The sequence below is a fragment of the Anolis sagrei genome, chromosome 4 (assembly GCF_037176765.1).
Source record: "Anolis sagrei isolate rAnoSag1 chromosome 4, rAnoSag1.mat, whole genome shotgun sequence".
Taxonomy (NCBI): domain Eukaryota; kingdom Metazoa; phylum Chordata; class Lepidosauria; order Squamata; family Dactyloidae; genus Anolis; species Anolis sagrei.
In genome coordinates this window covers 113877241-113895296 of record NC_090024.1, presented here as the reverse complement: position 1 = coordinate 113895296, position 18056 = coordinate 113877241, and the positions used below count along the sequence as shown (strand labels likewise).

The 18056-nt window shown below is 37.6% G+C and overlaps 1 protein-coding gene across 2 annotated transcripts in view; it reads right to left on the bottom strand.

The window, feature by feature from the left end:
* Positions 1 to 18056, bottom strand: part of KCNT2 (potassium sodium-activated channel subfamily T member 2) — a 349979-nt gene that overhangs the window by 112086 nt on the left and 219837 nt on the right. For both annotated transcript variants that reach the window (XM_067467600.1, XM_067467601.1), the window contains exons 11-13: positions 16983 to 17147; positions 16246 to 16382; positions 7044 to 7107 (exon numbers count right to left, since the gene is read on the bottom strand). In XM_067467600.1, coding sequence (XP_067323701.1) covers positions 7044 to 7107; positions 16246 to 16382; positions 16983 to 17147 — 366 coding nt within the window. The remainder of the gene's footprint in view (positions 1 to 7043; positions 7108 to 16245; positions 16383 to 16982; positions 17148 to 18056) is intronic.

Below are 18056 nucleotides of genomic sequence, written 5' to 3'. Positions count from 1 at the left end.
ATCACAACAAAAGGCAAAAACCGTGAAATTTCCAGGTGCGGGAATGTTGTGGTTTTGAGCTGAATATTCAGATCTTTGCATATCTGTATGTCCCTGCAATCTGCAATCACAGGATTTTTTAATCTGGGTTTTCTTCCCAGGCTTTAGATGCTTGTTCCTGATTGGTCATTTCCTAAAAAGAAGGTGACACTTGAGTTGAAGGCCAGAAACTTCATGAAACAGGTGGAGGACACATTTTCTCTGGCCAGGGCAAAGTTGCAGTCCCTTAGTCAATTTTGTATGCATAGATCTTTTCACAAGAAGAGCAACCAGGGACAGCCATGTATAACCAAGAAACAGGCTGGTAACACAACTGGTTAATCAACTACAATAAATCACTGCCAACCGAAAGGTGGCAAGTTCGAAGCCCAAGTCGGGGTTGAGTGCCTGACTGTTAATAGCTGTTAAAAAAATTGCCCAGCTCACAGTCGACCTAAGCAGTTCAAAAACAGCTGTGAGCTGTGAGTAGAGAAATTAGGGACTGCTTAAAGGAGGGAGGCTAATTTATGACACCATAAAAATGCCAGAAAGCAAGGAGGAAATACTATGATCAAAAAGACTTGGTGATCATAGTATTTCCTCCTTGCTCTCCGGCATTTTTATGGTGTCATAAATTAGCCTCCCTACTTTAAGCGGTTCCTAATTTCTCTACCCACAGCTTAAAGCTGTGAGTAGAGACCTGGTAGAAGAACTGCTGAATGGCCTCTATCGGTCTGTATGTCTTGTATGTTAAAAACTGCATTGAATACACCTACATCTGGTATGGCAAGGCCAAAGTTGAGAGCAATTTCAGAAACCACTATATTAGAGGACCCTTCCTGAAGGTATAGGATAAATATAGACCCTTCTTCTATGATAAACCACCTATGTGGGTATCACCTGCCGAGGTGTTTCATAGGAAAGAAATCCTGTGTGAGAACTGGCACCCCTATTCCAAACTACTAAAAAAAAGCAATAACATCTGGGAACTAAAACCACTAGAAGAAATAAGAAATTTTGATAGTAAGATGAGTTGGTTCCATTATTGGCAAACTAAGGAATGTTTAAAGAAGATCGAAAAGTGGGCTTCGTATCCAAGGAATCAAAGTGGGACAGAGTAATGAAGAGAGATCAGAAATTAATAAAACTGCTCTATCAAACTCTGCTGGAGTGGGACTTGGAAACGGATAGAGTGAAAGAAAATATGACAAATTGGGCTTTCGACATAGGCCACTCAATACTATTGAAGGACTGGAAAACTGTGTGGAAAAAGAAACTAAAATTCACAAAAGCATCAAATATAGTTGAGGGTTGGTATAAGATTTATTTTAGATAGTACTGGACACCCTCACGCCTATCTAAGTTCAACAAAAATTACAGCAATAGATGTTGGAGATGTGAAAAGGAGCTAGGCACCCACTTCCATATGTGGTGGGGTGCAAAATAATTAAGAAATATTGGTCAACAATACATAAATACACGCAAAAAAGCATCAGCGTGAAATTCGAAATGAAACTGGAGTTTTACCTGCTAAATTTAATAGACCTGAACTTAACCGAAAATGAAGAGAGGATCTTCTTTTACATAACAGCCACAGCAAGAACAACAATTGCACAAAAATGGAAAGAAAAAAGCTCTCCACAAATTGAAGACTGGATAAACAAAATCTTCAACTATATGAGTATGGACAATTTATCACAACATCTAAGTAATAAAATCAAGAACAAACAAATGGACTGGGAACCTCTAAAAAGGTTCATGCAGGAAGAAATGCAAATTCAATTATAGAGATGAAGGACATAGAAATTAATACAAGAGAAAAACAACTAAAGACATTAAAGAAAAAGTAACTGGATAAATGGATTTACTCCCTGTGACCCGAACCGGAAGCCAACAACTCCCCCTCTTTCCCCTGAGCCCCCACATCTCCTTAACCCCCTCCCTTCCTCTCGTTACCCCCCCTTTTTGTTTTTGTTTTTCTACTTTAGTCTACTTTAGACTATTCTTTCCTGCTTATCTTTAACAACACATTGTTCCCCCTCTTTCACTGTATTCTTTTATTAAAATGAAAATAAAAATTATTTAAAAAACTACATTGAATGTTTGCTGGTTATATGTGTATTGTGATCTGCCCTGAGTCCCCTTCGGGGTGAAAAGGATGGAATATAAATACTGTAAATAAATAAATAAGGAGAAGTCCAGGTTTCTAAGAAGCTTCAATATTAAAAGTTTTCTTTGTAGCCAATAGCCAGTCTTTTTTTAAAATTATGGATATTTATATGTTAAAAATAAACAAAGGTATTTTGCATGAAAACAATTATGTTCCTATATGAGAGAAGGGATTGTTCATGCAGAACACTGAAACAACTTGCAAAGTACTATACAAAGGTTTTATGCTTGGTATAACTTCCTGAAGTACAGACATTTTTTTTAAGTTGGGTAAACCCAGGAGCAGAGGCCAATTGGTGGTATACATGAAGTAAACACATCTCTTCTGTAACATGTGGAACTGCTATTGTATTATCACTAGGATTAAGATGTTTGTTTACCAACAAGTCATTGTCATAGATAAAATTTTAGACATTTTGCTGTCCTTTTTTGTTTGCCAATCTGACACTGGTTCTGTAATGCAGCTTCTAGGATTCATGGCTTATTCATGTCTGCTCAACACATAAACAGATAAGGACTATAAGTCATTTCTATATTATGTTTGTCAGAAGAAGAATATTCTTACCCATGTCCTACTCCTAATCTTCCTACTCCTAATCTTCCAATCTAATCTCAGAACTGGTTAGGGAAGTCAAGTGAATCCTGCAAAAACAGAGATACTCTGGCCCGGCCAGCCACCAGAATTAATCCAGTCTCTGCCTGATTTCGATGGGGAAGCTCTGGTTCCATCTGCCACTGTTAAAAGCCTTGGGGTTGTGTTGGACTCATCGCTGACAATGGAGGCCCAGATCACTGCCATAAGTAAGCAGGCCTTTTTTCATCTTCGCCAGGCAAGGAAATTGGCATCCTACCTTTCGGTAGAAGCATTGGCAACAGAAATCCACGCAACAGTCACCAAGAGATTGGACTATTGCAATGCCTTATATGCCGGCCTTCCGAAGTCAACAACCCAGAAGATTCAGATGGTCCAAAATGCAGTGGCCAGGCTGCTAGCGGGATCATCTATAAGATCCCATATTACACTGATTCTGCAACAACTGCATTGGCTACCAATAGAACATCAGATCTCTTACAAGATACTGATCCTGACATTTAGAGCTCAAAATGGCCAAGGACCTTTATATCTTAGGGACTGCCTCATTCCTTTTCTCCATCAGTGGTCACCTCGATCCAACCAGGAAAATCTCCTATACATACCAGGCCCTAGGGAGGTACACCTGGAAGCTACAAGGCATAGAGCTTTTTTGACCTATGCTCCAATTCTGTGGAACTCATTGCCTCCATATATTAGAGCAATGTCGGAGTTGCGACCTTTTGTAAAGGCACTCAAGACTTGGCTGTTTCATTGTGCATTTAAGTAATCAGATCTAATTTGCCAAATAGTCACTGTTGAATGTTTTTATGTTGAATGTTTTTATATTGTGTAAATGCTATTTTAGATTGTAGGTCGCTCGGAGCACCTTGGTGGAGAGCGACTAATTAAGAAATAAAGTGAAGTGAAGTAAAGTGAAGTGAAGTGAAAATCATTTTAGAAGAACTTAACATATCTAATTCAAAAGATGTTTATGTTCCCCTTTGGCAAAATATATCCAAAGCTAATAAAAGCAAAATAATCAATTAGTTAATACAGCAAAGAGCAGCAGATGAACACATAACTCAAACAGAATGGATTTTAAAAAAATAAAATAAAGCTTGCAATCAAATTACACCAGATGATAAAAAGCCAGGCAATTAAAAAATGTCTTGCTTGGGTCAAAAGGAATATCAATAACAGAGGAGCAACTGTAGGCCGTGTCTCTTGTTTTAATCTGTGCTATTGGAAGATTAATAAATTATCGTATCATGAATCTTTTTATTCTCCTCCAAGAAAGGTGACAGTAGGGCAAGCTTTAAAACGGAATATTTTTTATATAATTCCATTTTTCTCTGCCCTCCTATTTTCTGGTCTTAGCCATTATAAACAAAGGAAATTAAATGGGAGAAAAGAATAACTCTTTAGTTATTCAGTTGCAGTGGAAGGAAGAATTCAAGGGTAAGCAATTCATCAGAGCTTCCACTTTGGGGTGCTAAGTACACAAGTGACAGAGATGGGACTATAAAAATGGGGAAGCGTTGGTATAAGCAGTGCCGCCACGACAAGGCCCTTCCCCAGAGGCACTGGTTATAGAGGAGAAAAAAAGCCCTCAGGGGAGTCTCTTCCCCATAATCTGTTCTTTACCACTTCAGATCTATTAGGAATATTCATTCACTTTCTCGTGTTCAATGGGAACGATTGACCTGACACATGGAAAAACTCTACGAAGAAAATAGCCATTCTGAACAAGATTTTTCATAACTCGGGATTTTGTTTTCTGAAAAAATTCATTTGTATAAAATTTGGGTGCCTGCACAACAATAATTTTGTGTGAAGAAAACAGGCAAAAATGATGGGTGTTTGCCCCTTAACCCCTGAAATAACGAGACTGGACAACAATAGTTTGGATTCAAATTTGGGCAACTTTATTAAATGTTACCTATTTAACTTTAACTGATTTAAACTATGTGTCTAGGAACTTGGTGTCCAAACCGAGGCAGCGTCCTCGGCTATTCAGTGTGTAATATCTGTGTCCCCTGGAGCCCAAACCGGGCAACCTTTAAGGTAAAGGTCTGGAGAAGCCTGTATCAAATTATTGATCTCAGACTCTCCCGTTTCTGTACCATGTGATGTCCCCTCACCCATTTGGTGACCTCTAGGTGAGTGTTTGTAGTGAAATGACCCCAACCCTTAAGGGGTGCAGGTGCCTTGTGTATACATCAATATCTGTGTTTTTCTATGCTATTTATGCCACGGATTGGGGGCAAATGTCTATTTCGCCCCCATCCCCCACCAAGTCCCATAAAACCCCTTGAAACCCAATCTGCAAATCAGACAAAAATTGTGAGTTAGCCAAATCCGATAGATGTACACCGTCCAAGCAGTAGAAATGTGTTTTGTCATATGTAATGTTATTGTGATGAATGTAAGATCCTCTGCCACGTGCCAGTGCAGTACACATGGCCCAGTTCACTCACTTCCTGGCCCTCTCAAGTTTCCTTACGTCGCCGCCTCCAGGCCACCTGAGGCGTGGGATAATGGCTGACCAGGTGATGTGAACCCGAGGCCATGCCTGCCATATGCTAAGTATGTCGGCACAGGCTTGAAATCTCACAGCAGAATGAGGGAGGAGGCTGGCTGCAACAGTCAGCCAACCCCCGACCCCTTTTCCAGATGGTTCTACTGGAACCATCCATTCTCTTCATTCAGGGGGAGAGGCAAATTGCTCCCCCCACCAACTTCGCTGGTGTGGAGAGTCCCTTTTGCTTGCTGCAATAATGCTGTGTATTTTTGCTCAAAACCTTTGCACAAAGTCCCAAATATTCTGCATATATGCGAAAACCCTTGGAAAAGGTGCAAAATCTTTCTTGTGCATGAGCATAAGAAAACTGAAATTATTCACTGTTGCATGCAAAAATGAAATAAGTGAAGATTTACAATGAGAAAGTAATGGCAGACAAGCTTCCCTGAGAAACTGCTTGTCTACAGCTATCAATCTTCTGCTGAAATTATCAATCCAGAGAAATTTAGGAATATGTTCTAGTCAAACCTACTCTGCATGTGGATAGATGGGTAAATTCAAGAGGCTTGGCAGGTGAGTGACCCACATGAACTGACTCTGTACCCCAAAACAAACCCCCAGATCTTCTGCAATATGTAGAGCAGTGGTCCTCAACCTGGGGTCCCCAGATGTTTTTGGCATACAACTCACGGAAATCCCAACCAGTTTACCAGCTGTTAGAATTTATGGGAGTTGAAGGCCAAAAACATCTGGGGACCCCAGGTTGAGAATCACTGATGTAGAGTTTCTTAACAATGAATTCATTGTGTAAGATGAAAGTGATTTTTGTCAGTGAAGGGAGGGCAAGAGCTTACAAGAATCAAGGAAAACTAGGTATATTCTCCAAATGTCAAAAAAAAAATGGTGTAATTTCTAATTAAAATGCTTCCACCATTATTTTACCATCAATAGCACTGCTTCACAGTGGAGGTAGTATTAACAGGAGGGTCACTGGTGTAAAACAGAAAAAGCTCAGCTTATGTAAAGGAGCACTTATGTCGTGTAACTCCCAATTGCGTATCATGGTGGTTTGCCTTCAAGTTGTTTACAACTTATGGTAACCATAAGGTAACTTTACCACAGGATTTTCTTGGCAAGATTTGTCATCCTCTGAGGCTTAGAGAACATGACTCCCCAAAGTTACCCAGTGGGTTCCCATGGTTGGGTGGGTATTTGAATTCTGTTCTCCAGAGTCCTAGTTGAATACCATACATCATGTTGGCTCTCTAATTTAGTTTGGAGTAATTTCTTGCATTACTGATTTACAGGGCCAGAATATGATCTTTTTGTAGTACCACTTTCCTGTTTATTACAAGCTCAAATATATTTCCGGTATATTTTAAAATTAACCTATTCTGGATATGTTGTCTTCCCACCACAACATATTTGTCAACAAAGGATTTTGTTTATCTTAAAGGTACTACTTCTTGGTAGTAGTTGAGATCTTTTTAATCACAATGTCTACATTTATGTGTTTTTTTCATACCACTAAGATAAGTGTTTCTTAAACTCTTCTTCTACAGATATTTTGGATTTCCACTCCCACAATTCCTAGCAGCTGGTAAACTAGCTGGGATTTCTGGGTCCAAAAGTCCAAAAAGAAGAATCTGAGAAACACTGACTATGATAATGCACAACAGCTCTTTCTCTATTCTTATACAGTATGCATAACAAATAACAAAAGGCACACCAAAGGCAAGAAAGTGTTTGTGAAAGACTTACAGCTGCAGGTCTGTCCACTTCACATCGGCTACTTAAAATGAAACAAGCCTCTGCATCATCCATCCTAAAAAGCATATGAAAACATTATCAACATGTAGTCAATCTTTCACCACTAATTCCAAAAGGACTTCTGGCCAAGGCACATGGACAGCCAGTTTCACGCAAAAATCTATGTTTGAGGATAAGGTTGTCCCATTTTGTTTAGATAATTTCATAATTTCATCAGAAATATTTCATACAACACGTCTGGCTCAAATAATTTTATACTGATTATGAGCCTCTCCTCTATTTATTCGTGTTAAGGTCAGCAACACTCCTAAAAAGACTAAATTATTTTGACAGTGAAGGCACATTTCTCAAGTACCTCTTCCACATCTTCATGTGGAAAAGGATTAAAAAAAGGTATGTATGTGTTTTTGAATTAAATAACTAATTTGTTCTGGCTTTTTGTGACATACAGATCTGCTGAATGGTTGGGCTAGCCCCACAACGAACTTACATTTCAAATCACATTCATCCTCATATCAACTGTGAAATCATCTCAATTATCACTTCCCTTTCCTTGATTTTGCTGATTCCCTATCAGCTCTATTCATCCTGCAATCTTACTATCATTTTCTTTGAATCCAAGAAGAGCAAAATAGCAAAAATGAATCTTTTTAAAGGTATCTATTTCTTTAAACCAAAGTTTTTAGAGTTTCATTTAACAAAATGATTTTAATAAAATGAATAGCATACACACTAATTTTCCTGTTTGACCCATGCCATTTTCCACATAGAGACGCACATAAATACATGCATATTGAGATAAAGAGTGCAACAGCAGCAGCAACAACAATATGTTTTTAAAAAGAAGTGACCAGCGAATGACGTTTTTTAATATATTCATTACAAAGAAAAAGAAAAAGAAGAAAGAAAGGAGCAGCTGCTTAGCAACTCCCCGTTTATCGGGCTACATTTTTTTTTATAACATGCCCTATTAAGCTCTCCCCATGTTGCTTCTCATAGAAAGCATTTTAAAAATACTCTCGTGAAGGCACATTCGATTACATCTTTTGTAAAAAGCAAAGTACATTTTTATAGTTTCTTAGCACTGGAAGTTGTAATAGGCTAAATCAACATAAATATTTTTATGGATAGCTTTTGCCATCCAACACAAATAAAAAGCCACAAAACTCTTTGTAGAACAATTAGATCAATATAGAAAACCTGATGTATTTGGACTCCAAGCAGCCAATTTCCACCTAGTTGGTGTTCTATTGCATCTTTTTTTTTTTTTAAAAAAAAAATCTAATCAATAGTTTTTATTCTTTAAAATTATTTGTTTTGCAGAAATTATACATCTATTGAGAACTCCCATAAAATGGAATCTTTTGTATAGTTATTCACTGATAAAATTGTTGGTTTCATAAGCCTGTTGTTGTTGTTGTTGTTGTTGTTGTTGTTGTGCATCTTCAAGATATGCCTGACTTCTTGCAAATATAAAATAGGTTTTCTTGGTAAAGTTTGTTCAGAGAGGGCTTGCCTTTGCCTGAGCCAGAGGGAATGTTACATGCTCAAGGTTGTCCAGTAGACTTCCATGGCTGAGCGGGTATATGAGCCCTAGCCTCAAAAATCCAATGCTCAAACTACTATACCATGTTAGCTCCCTCACAGGTCATCAAATACATGCCTACTTAGGCCCCTTCTATACTGCCATATAATCCAGATTATCAAGGCAGATAATCTTCATTATCTGCTTTGAACTGGATAATATGAGTCTACACTGCCATATAATCAGAGGCTGTTTTCAATGGTAAGCAAACAGTATTCCCCCTCCCCCGCAACAGCCAATCACTGATATATATTTTCTGTTCGTCGTGGGAGTTCTGTGTGCCATATTTGGTTCAATTCCATCATTGGTGGAGTTCAGAATGCTCTTAGATTGTAGGTGAACTATACATCCCAGTAACTACAACTCGCATATGTCAAGGTCTATTTTCCCCCAAGAGCACCTCAAGAGCGCCCCTGGGCAAAATCAACTATACTGCAAATGCTTACTTTGCGTAATGGGTTGAGCCGCCCCTGCATATAATCCAGTTTAAAGCGGATAATCTGGATTTTATATGGCAGTGTAGAAAGGGCCTAAGAAATAAATCCCACTATATTCAACCATGCTTCCTCCCATGCAAAGCTATATATCTGTTTTTATTGTCATCACCATTATCACCGCCATCAATCATCATCATCGTTACCATTCTTATCATCTTCCAACTGCCTAGAAGTTTGTATCATTATTGAATCAGATTCTAGCCAATAACCTTGAAACCAGTGAGATATCATTAAATAATGTGTCATATTTCAAGTAATGTACTTCTTGTAATTCTGCTTCTGTGATCTTATCTACGAGTATGTGATTTTTCTCAGGCCCCTTCTACACTGCTATATAATCCAAATCATCAAAGTATATAATCCACAGATAATAGGGATTTCATATGGCAGTGTAGAAGAAGCCTCAGTGTCTTTGGAAGTACCGCAGAGAACCTATTGCCAATAGTAACTGAAATAATAGGAAATCATATCTATACATAGTCTTAATAATGATGATGATGTCATCTTGGTTTTTCTCCAGAACTCGAATTCTGTTAATTTTCCAGGAACAGGACTAGGCTCTGTTAAACTCAATGAAAATTAGTAATTTTCCCTCTAAATTTCTTCACCAAGGATCTCTTAGGCCCATTTGAAGCATAAATGTTACACATTAACATTTTCTGGCCTTCCATCTCCATCAAAATCCCCACCATTCTGCCATCTTGATCTTTGAATGCTAAATTTGCCCTGAATTTATCTTTAACATAAATTATCACCCCCTTTTTTTTTTCTGGTGCTGCCGAATAAAATTCCTATGCCAAGATCTTCTGGATTAAATGTGTGACATGTTTTTGGGATATGTGGGTTTCTTATAGTGCGATTAAATAATTCCCTTTTTTAATCTGATTGAAAATTCTATTTCTTTTATTGGGAAAATTTAATCTATTCACATTATTCGCATAGCATTTAATTGTCATCATCATTGTTTTCTTCCTCTTCCTCTCCTTCCTCTTCCATTGCATCCAATTTTGATGGCGCTCCGTTACCTGGTAAGTCTGGGGTTTTTTTTGGGGGGGGGGGGGTCAAATCTTGGTCTTTTTCTGGGATCTTTTTATCCTCCCCTCTTGTCTTCCTGCAAATCCTTTTAGAGTTTTTTGTAAAATCCCATGCCTTATCTTCAGATGTCAACCAATAACGTTCTAATCATTATACCTTCTGTTCTTTCCCATCTAAATTTGATCTGACTTTTTAAAGTTCTTCATTTAAGTACATATATTTTCTTCTTTTCATAATCGTCGTGGTCGGGAATTCCTTTACAACTGCTATTTTCTTGCCTTTATAATAGGTAGGCTTCTTGTTGTTGTGTTTTAATATTTCATCCCTCATTCTTTTCCTTTTATAGTGAACAATGACATCTCTCTTTGCTTTGTTACGGTGAGAAAAAATAGTTGTAATTTTTTAGACATGATCTATGTTTTGTTCTATAATTTCTTCTGAGCAATCCATCATCTTTGCAATTATCTGGATAATAATCTGTCTTATATTCTTCTAGAATGTTCTTCCATCTTAATTGGCACACCAATTCCTATAGTTCCATCATTTCTTGTTTAAGTTCTGTTTTGGCATAAATTGTTTCTAATTTTTCTGTTTTAATTTTATGTTCTTCTTGTGTATTTGCCAGTACTTGTCTTTCCTGCTTCAAAATTATGAAATTTTGGCTGAAAATTATGTACCAATGATAGATAACACCAAAAAAAGTGTAAATTTAATAAAGAAATAAATAATAATTGCTGGAAATGTGGAAAACAGGAAGGGAATTTTGTACATATGTGGTGGGCATGTGAAAAGGCAAAAAGTTATTGGAAAGGGATTCACGAAACTTGCCAAAAAATCTTAAAGACAAAAATTCCATTTAAACTGGAACATTTTCTCCTTAGTATTATCAATACTGAATGGGAAATTAACAAAAACAAAATATACTACTATCTGACGATGGTGGCAAGGATCGTCTATGCACAGAGGTGGAAACAAAAGGAAACACCTTCCAGAGACCAATGGATACTCAAAGTATTGGATATGATGAACATGAACAACTTGACCTTTGCAAAATCACAGGGAAATAACATAAAAACCACGAACTGGACACTATTTAAGACCTATTTGTAAGAGACCAAAGTCAATTTGAAGATATAGAGCTCCAAAAGATCAGAAAGAGGAGGAGTGGATGGACGAACAAAAACAGAAAGATCCAAAGTAAACCGCAATGAAGAAGATTGGGAGGACAAACACTTTTTTTCTTTTTTTCTTTCTTTTCTTTTCCTTCCCTCTCTTTTCTTTTTCTTACTTCTCTTCACCATTCTTTGCTTCTAATACACTTTCTATCTATATTTTTATTTCTTTTTATTTATCTATGAGACTTCTTCCTTTTTAACCTTTACTGTATAAAATCTCTCTCTCTCTCTCTCTCTCTCTTTATATATATATATATATATATATATATATATATATATATAAAATCGAAAATAAGTAGACATGCATAGAATTGTGCTGTAGCTTTTTGTTTGTATCCATGCAAAAATGCTGGAAATCCTAAAAGTCATAAAAAGATAACTTTTTCATTGTCCTATAGAATAGAATTGAAATGTCAGTAATCTTCCATCTTAAAATGAAGCCTGGATAAGCCCTAAAAGTGTGCAGAAAGGCAAATAGACAAGAAATAATTACTTTGGCTAAAGGAACTTCCAAGCACACTACTGCTTTCAGTCCAACATACTAAGTGCACTGGATGGGTTTATTTCAGGCTTCGGTATTATAATTCCAAAGTACCTAAAACAGACAGTTCTTTCCCATTTCTTAGAAGAAACTAAATAGGTACTTTTAGGAACTAAAAAGAAAAACACCTGCATGCTATAAACCACTAGTCTGAAGTACAAAACATACTCTTCTTCCAACCATCTTTTCATCAGTTCCAAGCCATACAATAGAGCATGTTGAAGCAGGAGTTCTGAACAAAGGAGAACTCATTTGTGAACTATGTAAAATCTTTACTGAACCATGTAAAATAATTTAGTAAAGTATGAAAGTACTGAAAAAACAAATGGAATTCCAACAAAAATATAAGGAACTAATTTTATGCCTTTGTTATGTTTTTTTAAACTAATTATCTATGGCTATTACTTCCAAGTGAAATTTGTGCTCTTCTCATCATAAGCAATTAACTGATTCCTCTCTAAATATATCTAATATACAGTATAAGAGCAACACAGGAGCTACCAGGTACATTACAACAGAGATTTGATGAACTAAGTATCTTGCCTGCCTAATAGATCAAACTCCTACGCATATAGAGAGAGAATGAAATTTCATGTCCGCAGCAATGAAACAGAAGAAACCCACAGACCCAGTTCTTACATGACTGGAGCAGTATAATCTACCACTGTTCCCTGTTATTGTTTTCTATGCTAACCTGAAACACACAGCACTGCACAGAAAAAAACTGCACCTACAAAGAAGCTCTATTATTTCATTTAAGGGTTTTGAAAATGTGACACCAAGGAACCAGACAATGTTCTTTTCTATAACTGAATGGGAACAAAGAATGCTCATAAAACTCATTCTTTTTATTCTTTTCTGTTACTCTATGTATTCAGTTTTCCAGGAAAATGAACCACTTCTATCCATAACATTAAGGAGTGCTGTGATATGACAGTCTTTGCTGGGACACATTACAATACATACTCAAAAACATGTATAATGAAGAGGCTTTAGTGTTAATGCAGTAAGGCTGATGCTGGATAAGTCTCAAACTTTCATCCCCAGAAAAACTTGTTGGTCACCATAAGTTGGAAACAATTTGAACACACTAACAAAAACCAAATATATCATGGAGCTAAATATATGATACAGACGTGTCACAGTATAGTATGAGTTATGTATTATCTGTATGAGACTACTGGGAGTGGTGAAAATGGAGCAAAGTAACATTAGTATGCTGGTGACATCCAATTGTACTTCTCTGTCATATATGAATCAAGTGCAGTTGTGCAAGTTTTTGGCCAATGCTTGAATGCAAGTGTAGATTTGATGAATGCCAATAGTTTGAGTCTTTGAAAGGCTTGTTGTGAGTAGTCTCCATAGTCTGGAGATAGGTAGTCTAACTCTTCTGGACAGATCTGGTCTAAAGGATCAAGTGCATGGCCTAAGGAGAGTACATGCAGATTCATTTTTAGCACCAGGGTGAGAGGGTGGCATATAAACGTCATAAGTAAATAAATAAATAATCTCAAGACTAGACTGCAGGTCTCTCTATGATCACCTAAGTCTGGGCCTGGTCTGAAGCATTGTTGCTTTGGGCCAATCCCAGATTCTCCTCCAAACCCATGGGAGCAATTAGAGTGGAGCCCTGACTATTCAGTCAGGTGGAACCCAATTCAGTTCTGCTGGATGATCACCCTTACCTTTGTCATTGTTTCTCTCTACAGTGGTAGCTATGGAGCTCCAGATAATTCCTGTTTATTGTTGGGCATCTTTGCTGAAGCCAGCAACTTGGAGGGAGGAAAGGGGAAAGGTGTCGGGTTTGCGGATCATGGAAAAGATGATGGCCCTGGCCAATGTGAATAGCAGTATTGCTTCTGGATCTGAACTGACCTAGCTGCTCACCCCAACCCTCCAAGGACAGAAAATCTCCAGAGAATTCTGTAACTTTTGCTAACATGGAATAAAATTAGACTAACTGGTTTTACCCTGTGTGGAGGTTTAAAACCCCTGGACATTATCTGGACATTCAGGTACAACTTCTGACCTAGTTTGTGTTACGTTGCTAGTGTTACATTGCTAGTGTTACGTTGCTAGTGGAGACAGGATTTATTATGATCAAAATTTGCACATGGTTGTTTTGCAAAGAAAGTGGCATTTTCTATACAGGAAACAACATTTAAGAACATTGCAATGCAGGAGTATTAATTTCTGTATATAAAATGTTGTTTCTGCAAACATACAAAAAGCTGTGATTGGCGGTTAGTTCTGTATAAAATTCAAAAAGCCTTTTTTCTGCACTTGAATTAATTTTTCTGTCTTGAAATATTTTTCATGCAGGAAATGGTGTTTTCTGTACAGAAAATGCAGCCTTATGCACAGAATAAGTTATAACTTAGGAGCCCCCGGTGGTGCAATAGCTTAAACCCTTGTGCTGGCGGAACCGTTCAAATTCAGGGAGAGCAGGTTGATCTCCATCTATCAGTTCCAGCTCTCCATGCAGGGACATGAGAGAAGCCTCTCACAAGGATGGTAAAACATGAAACATCCAGGTGTCCCCTGGGCAACTTCCTTGCAGACGGCCAATTCTCTCACACCAGAAGCGACTTGCAGTTTCTCAAGTTGCTCCTGACATGAAAAAAAGTTATAAATTGTGAATGGCCTATTTTAAAAAGTGCATGGTCCATTAATATACTCTCGCAGTAGGAAGGGAATTCCTGAAATTATTTGTTGCTTTCTTTGAGATGAAACCTAGGGATGCATCCTTTGTTCTAAGTGTGGCAACCTTGTGGTAGAATATAATACCTTTCAGCATGAATGCACCAATTATTTTATTTTAATTATTTATTTATTGAATATACATCTTGCTTTTTTCTTGAGGTAAGATGCAAGAGGCCACTGGATCATGTTGAAGTCCTGTTATCAGTTTTCAAAACTCTAAAAAGGGGAAGCTTGGCTACTTGAGAGACTGCTTTTACTTGGAAAGACCTATTTAGTCTTTCAGGTAATTTGTAAAGATACTTCTTGTCTAAGGATGAAAATAATATGTATATGATATATATATATATATATATATATATATATATATATATATACACACACACACACACACACACACACACAGAGAGAGAAATTATTAATGTGCTTCCTAAGGGTCAGTAAAACAAATCCTAAATATTTACTATTGTAAAAAGTGAATAACTATAGTAATATAGCACCAGATTTGACACTGTACTTCCTCTCTGTTTGGCCACTAGTTCTTATATGTGGAGGTCTAAACTAATGAAGTTCATAGAGCAGTTGTTCTTTGGCAGCTGACATGCCTTTGATGTTGATTGAGATTATTGTCATGGTTGGTCCTGAAAAGGTCTGTTGGTTGTTTTGCTTGCTTGCTTGCATGGTGGTCACTTCTGTGGTGAGATAATCAGCTGTCTATGAAGAAGTTGCCCAGGGGACGCCCGGATGTCTTGCAATCCTGCAAGGGGGCTTCTCTCATGTCCCCTTGACATGCCGCATTATCACGGGGTGTCTACGCCCTACACCACTGGAGAAATCACACTGCTTAGCCGGCATTGTACCACCTGACATCAGCTGGGAAGTAGCAGCCAATAGTGAAAGGACCAATGCAGAGACATCTCCAGCCCATCCTCTGTTTGGGTATCAGCCAGCATGTCAATGACTTAAATCTAGAAATAGTTTTCTAAGATCTACAGACACTCACTGGAACACCCGAGCAAGCAAGAGTCCAAAAGTTGCAGGCTCAAACCCAGAACCTCAACCCATGGGTGATACCAAATGAGACACTCCCCACTGGGCACACAGAGGACTGGATGACTTGGAAGGCGCTGAACAGACTGCGCTCTGGCACCATGAGATGCAGAGCCAACCTTCAGAAATGGGGCTACAAAGTGGAATCCTTGACATGCGAGTGTGGAGAGGAGCAAACCACTGACCACCTGCTGCAATGCAACCTGAGCCCTGCCACATGCACAATGGAGGACCTTCTTGCAGCAACACCAGAAGCACTCCAAGTGGCCAGATACTGGTCAAAGGACATTTAATCAACTACCAAACTCACAAATTTTGTATTTTCTCTGTTTGTTTGCTTTGTTCTGTTAGAAATGTAATATTATTGACTGGTTGCCCTGACACGACAAATAAAATAACTAATGAAGTTCAAATTGCAAAGATGAAAAAAAATAAAAAGTACAAGAAATGAAGGATGTGTATTTATACCTACTTAGCTCTTAACAGGTTTTTAAATGAAAATTATGTTAACTGTTCACTTTCCAAAATACAAAGGTACAGGAATACTATTAAATACGGAATATTGAAAACAAAAAAGTATAAGGAAGGAAGGATGTGTATTTGTACCTACTTAGCTCTTAACAGGTCTTGATCCTTCAACGCTGAACCCTGAAGATAGATAACTCTTTGAGACCACATTGGGATCTGTAAAACTCTTCGAACCTGAACATCCATCTCAGTGGGGCATAGGATAACCACATAGTAGTCCTGTAAAAATGTGATTGAAAGAGAATGGAGAAGTGGAGATCAGAATGAGAAAGAACATTCAATTGAATACATTTTTGTTTAATGTTTAGCTCAGTCAGACTAGAAGTGGAGAATATGATTCATGAGAAGTAACTTATTTTGATTTTCAGTTTTCAAATGAAAAAGGAAAACAGGTCCATGCTATGTCACTCCACAGTGATTTCACTGAAGCCAAAGCTGCTCAGCAAGAGATTGAAGCACAAATCTTTGCACCATGCTGAGATGAATTTAAATCACTTCCTCTACATGATTTAGAAAACAATATCTGGGTTTGCAGGAGAAAACACAGGTACCCACATAAATTCCATTGTTCATAAGAAACGTCAAGATGAGCACCAAAAATGAAAGGAAGCACTGGATGCTCTAATCAGCTTTAAACATCCATGGTAAGGCTTCTTAACACGTCTTGATTTTTAATGCATCTTGATTTTTGATATGCTTAAACTTTACAGGGAAAACTGCCAGACTCTCGAAACAAGGCTAAGATTATCATTTCAGTCATACCTGAACTGAACACTTTAGAAGTCAGTTTGTAAAAGATTTATGCCTGAATTGATTTACCTGAAGCCTAGGATGAGCATAGAATTCATTTAGGAAATCCATGAGCAGGTCAATCTTAAGAGAACTCACACACAATACCACATGCTTTTCTGTCTGAGCTCGGTGCCGGCTATAATTTCCACCTGATTTTTGTCTTTCCATCCACAAATAAGCCAGTTGTTCAAACTGCAATAAAATGGAAAGACAAGAATGAAACATATCTGAATGCCAATGAAGCATGCCCTCAGATCTTTGAGGCATCAAGCCAATGAGATAAAAGATGAGAAACCATATGACCTAGTTGCCTAGAAACAACTATTTGTGGCGATTTTAACTGAGATGGCTCATTCATACGTGAATTTAACACACAGTGCATGGCTGATATGCAAGGACAGATTGGTAGCAAGAGCCAACAGGTATGTTCTAAAAAAAGAAGAGGAGGAGGAGGAGGAAGAAGAAGAAGCCTTTTGATCACCATCTCATTATTCTATTCCTTTAAACTGGCAGTAGGTAAAATTAATATGATCATTTTCTACAGAGAGCAAACGTGCCAAAATGTTTGTATTGTATACACTAGACTACCTTTTATTAGCATGGCATTAGTCAGTCACCACTCTGGTTCAAGATGAATTAGTCATGATTAAAATAAAATCATGTTACAGCGTATCTGATTCTTCTGTTCAGAACGTTGTGTTTGGCAACTTCTACTCTATAACTTTAGAAATGGATCAGAATCCAAAATAGGTTTTCCTTCTAGGCACACATTCAGGCAAACTAAGACACACATCATCTGAGATGGTGACTACAGACAGGTAGGGATGTCTGAGTGTTTCATGTGCTCCAAATACTTGAGCAAAACACACTTTCCAGATTAAGATGTAATTTATGTCAATATAAGATTATAGATCTTAACAGAAATATTACAAAATCGCATTGTAAGACAAAATGCACAGGAAGGGTGTACTGAATAATTCCAAATTTCTTTCAGGCTATCTGGGAGATTTTTAAAAATCTAACCAGGAAATGGAGATGCCTATTATTTTTTAAAAGAGCTTTTAATACTGTGCTAATTTCTTATCTTTTCAATACATACAT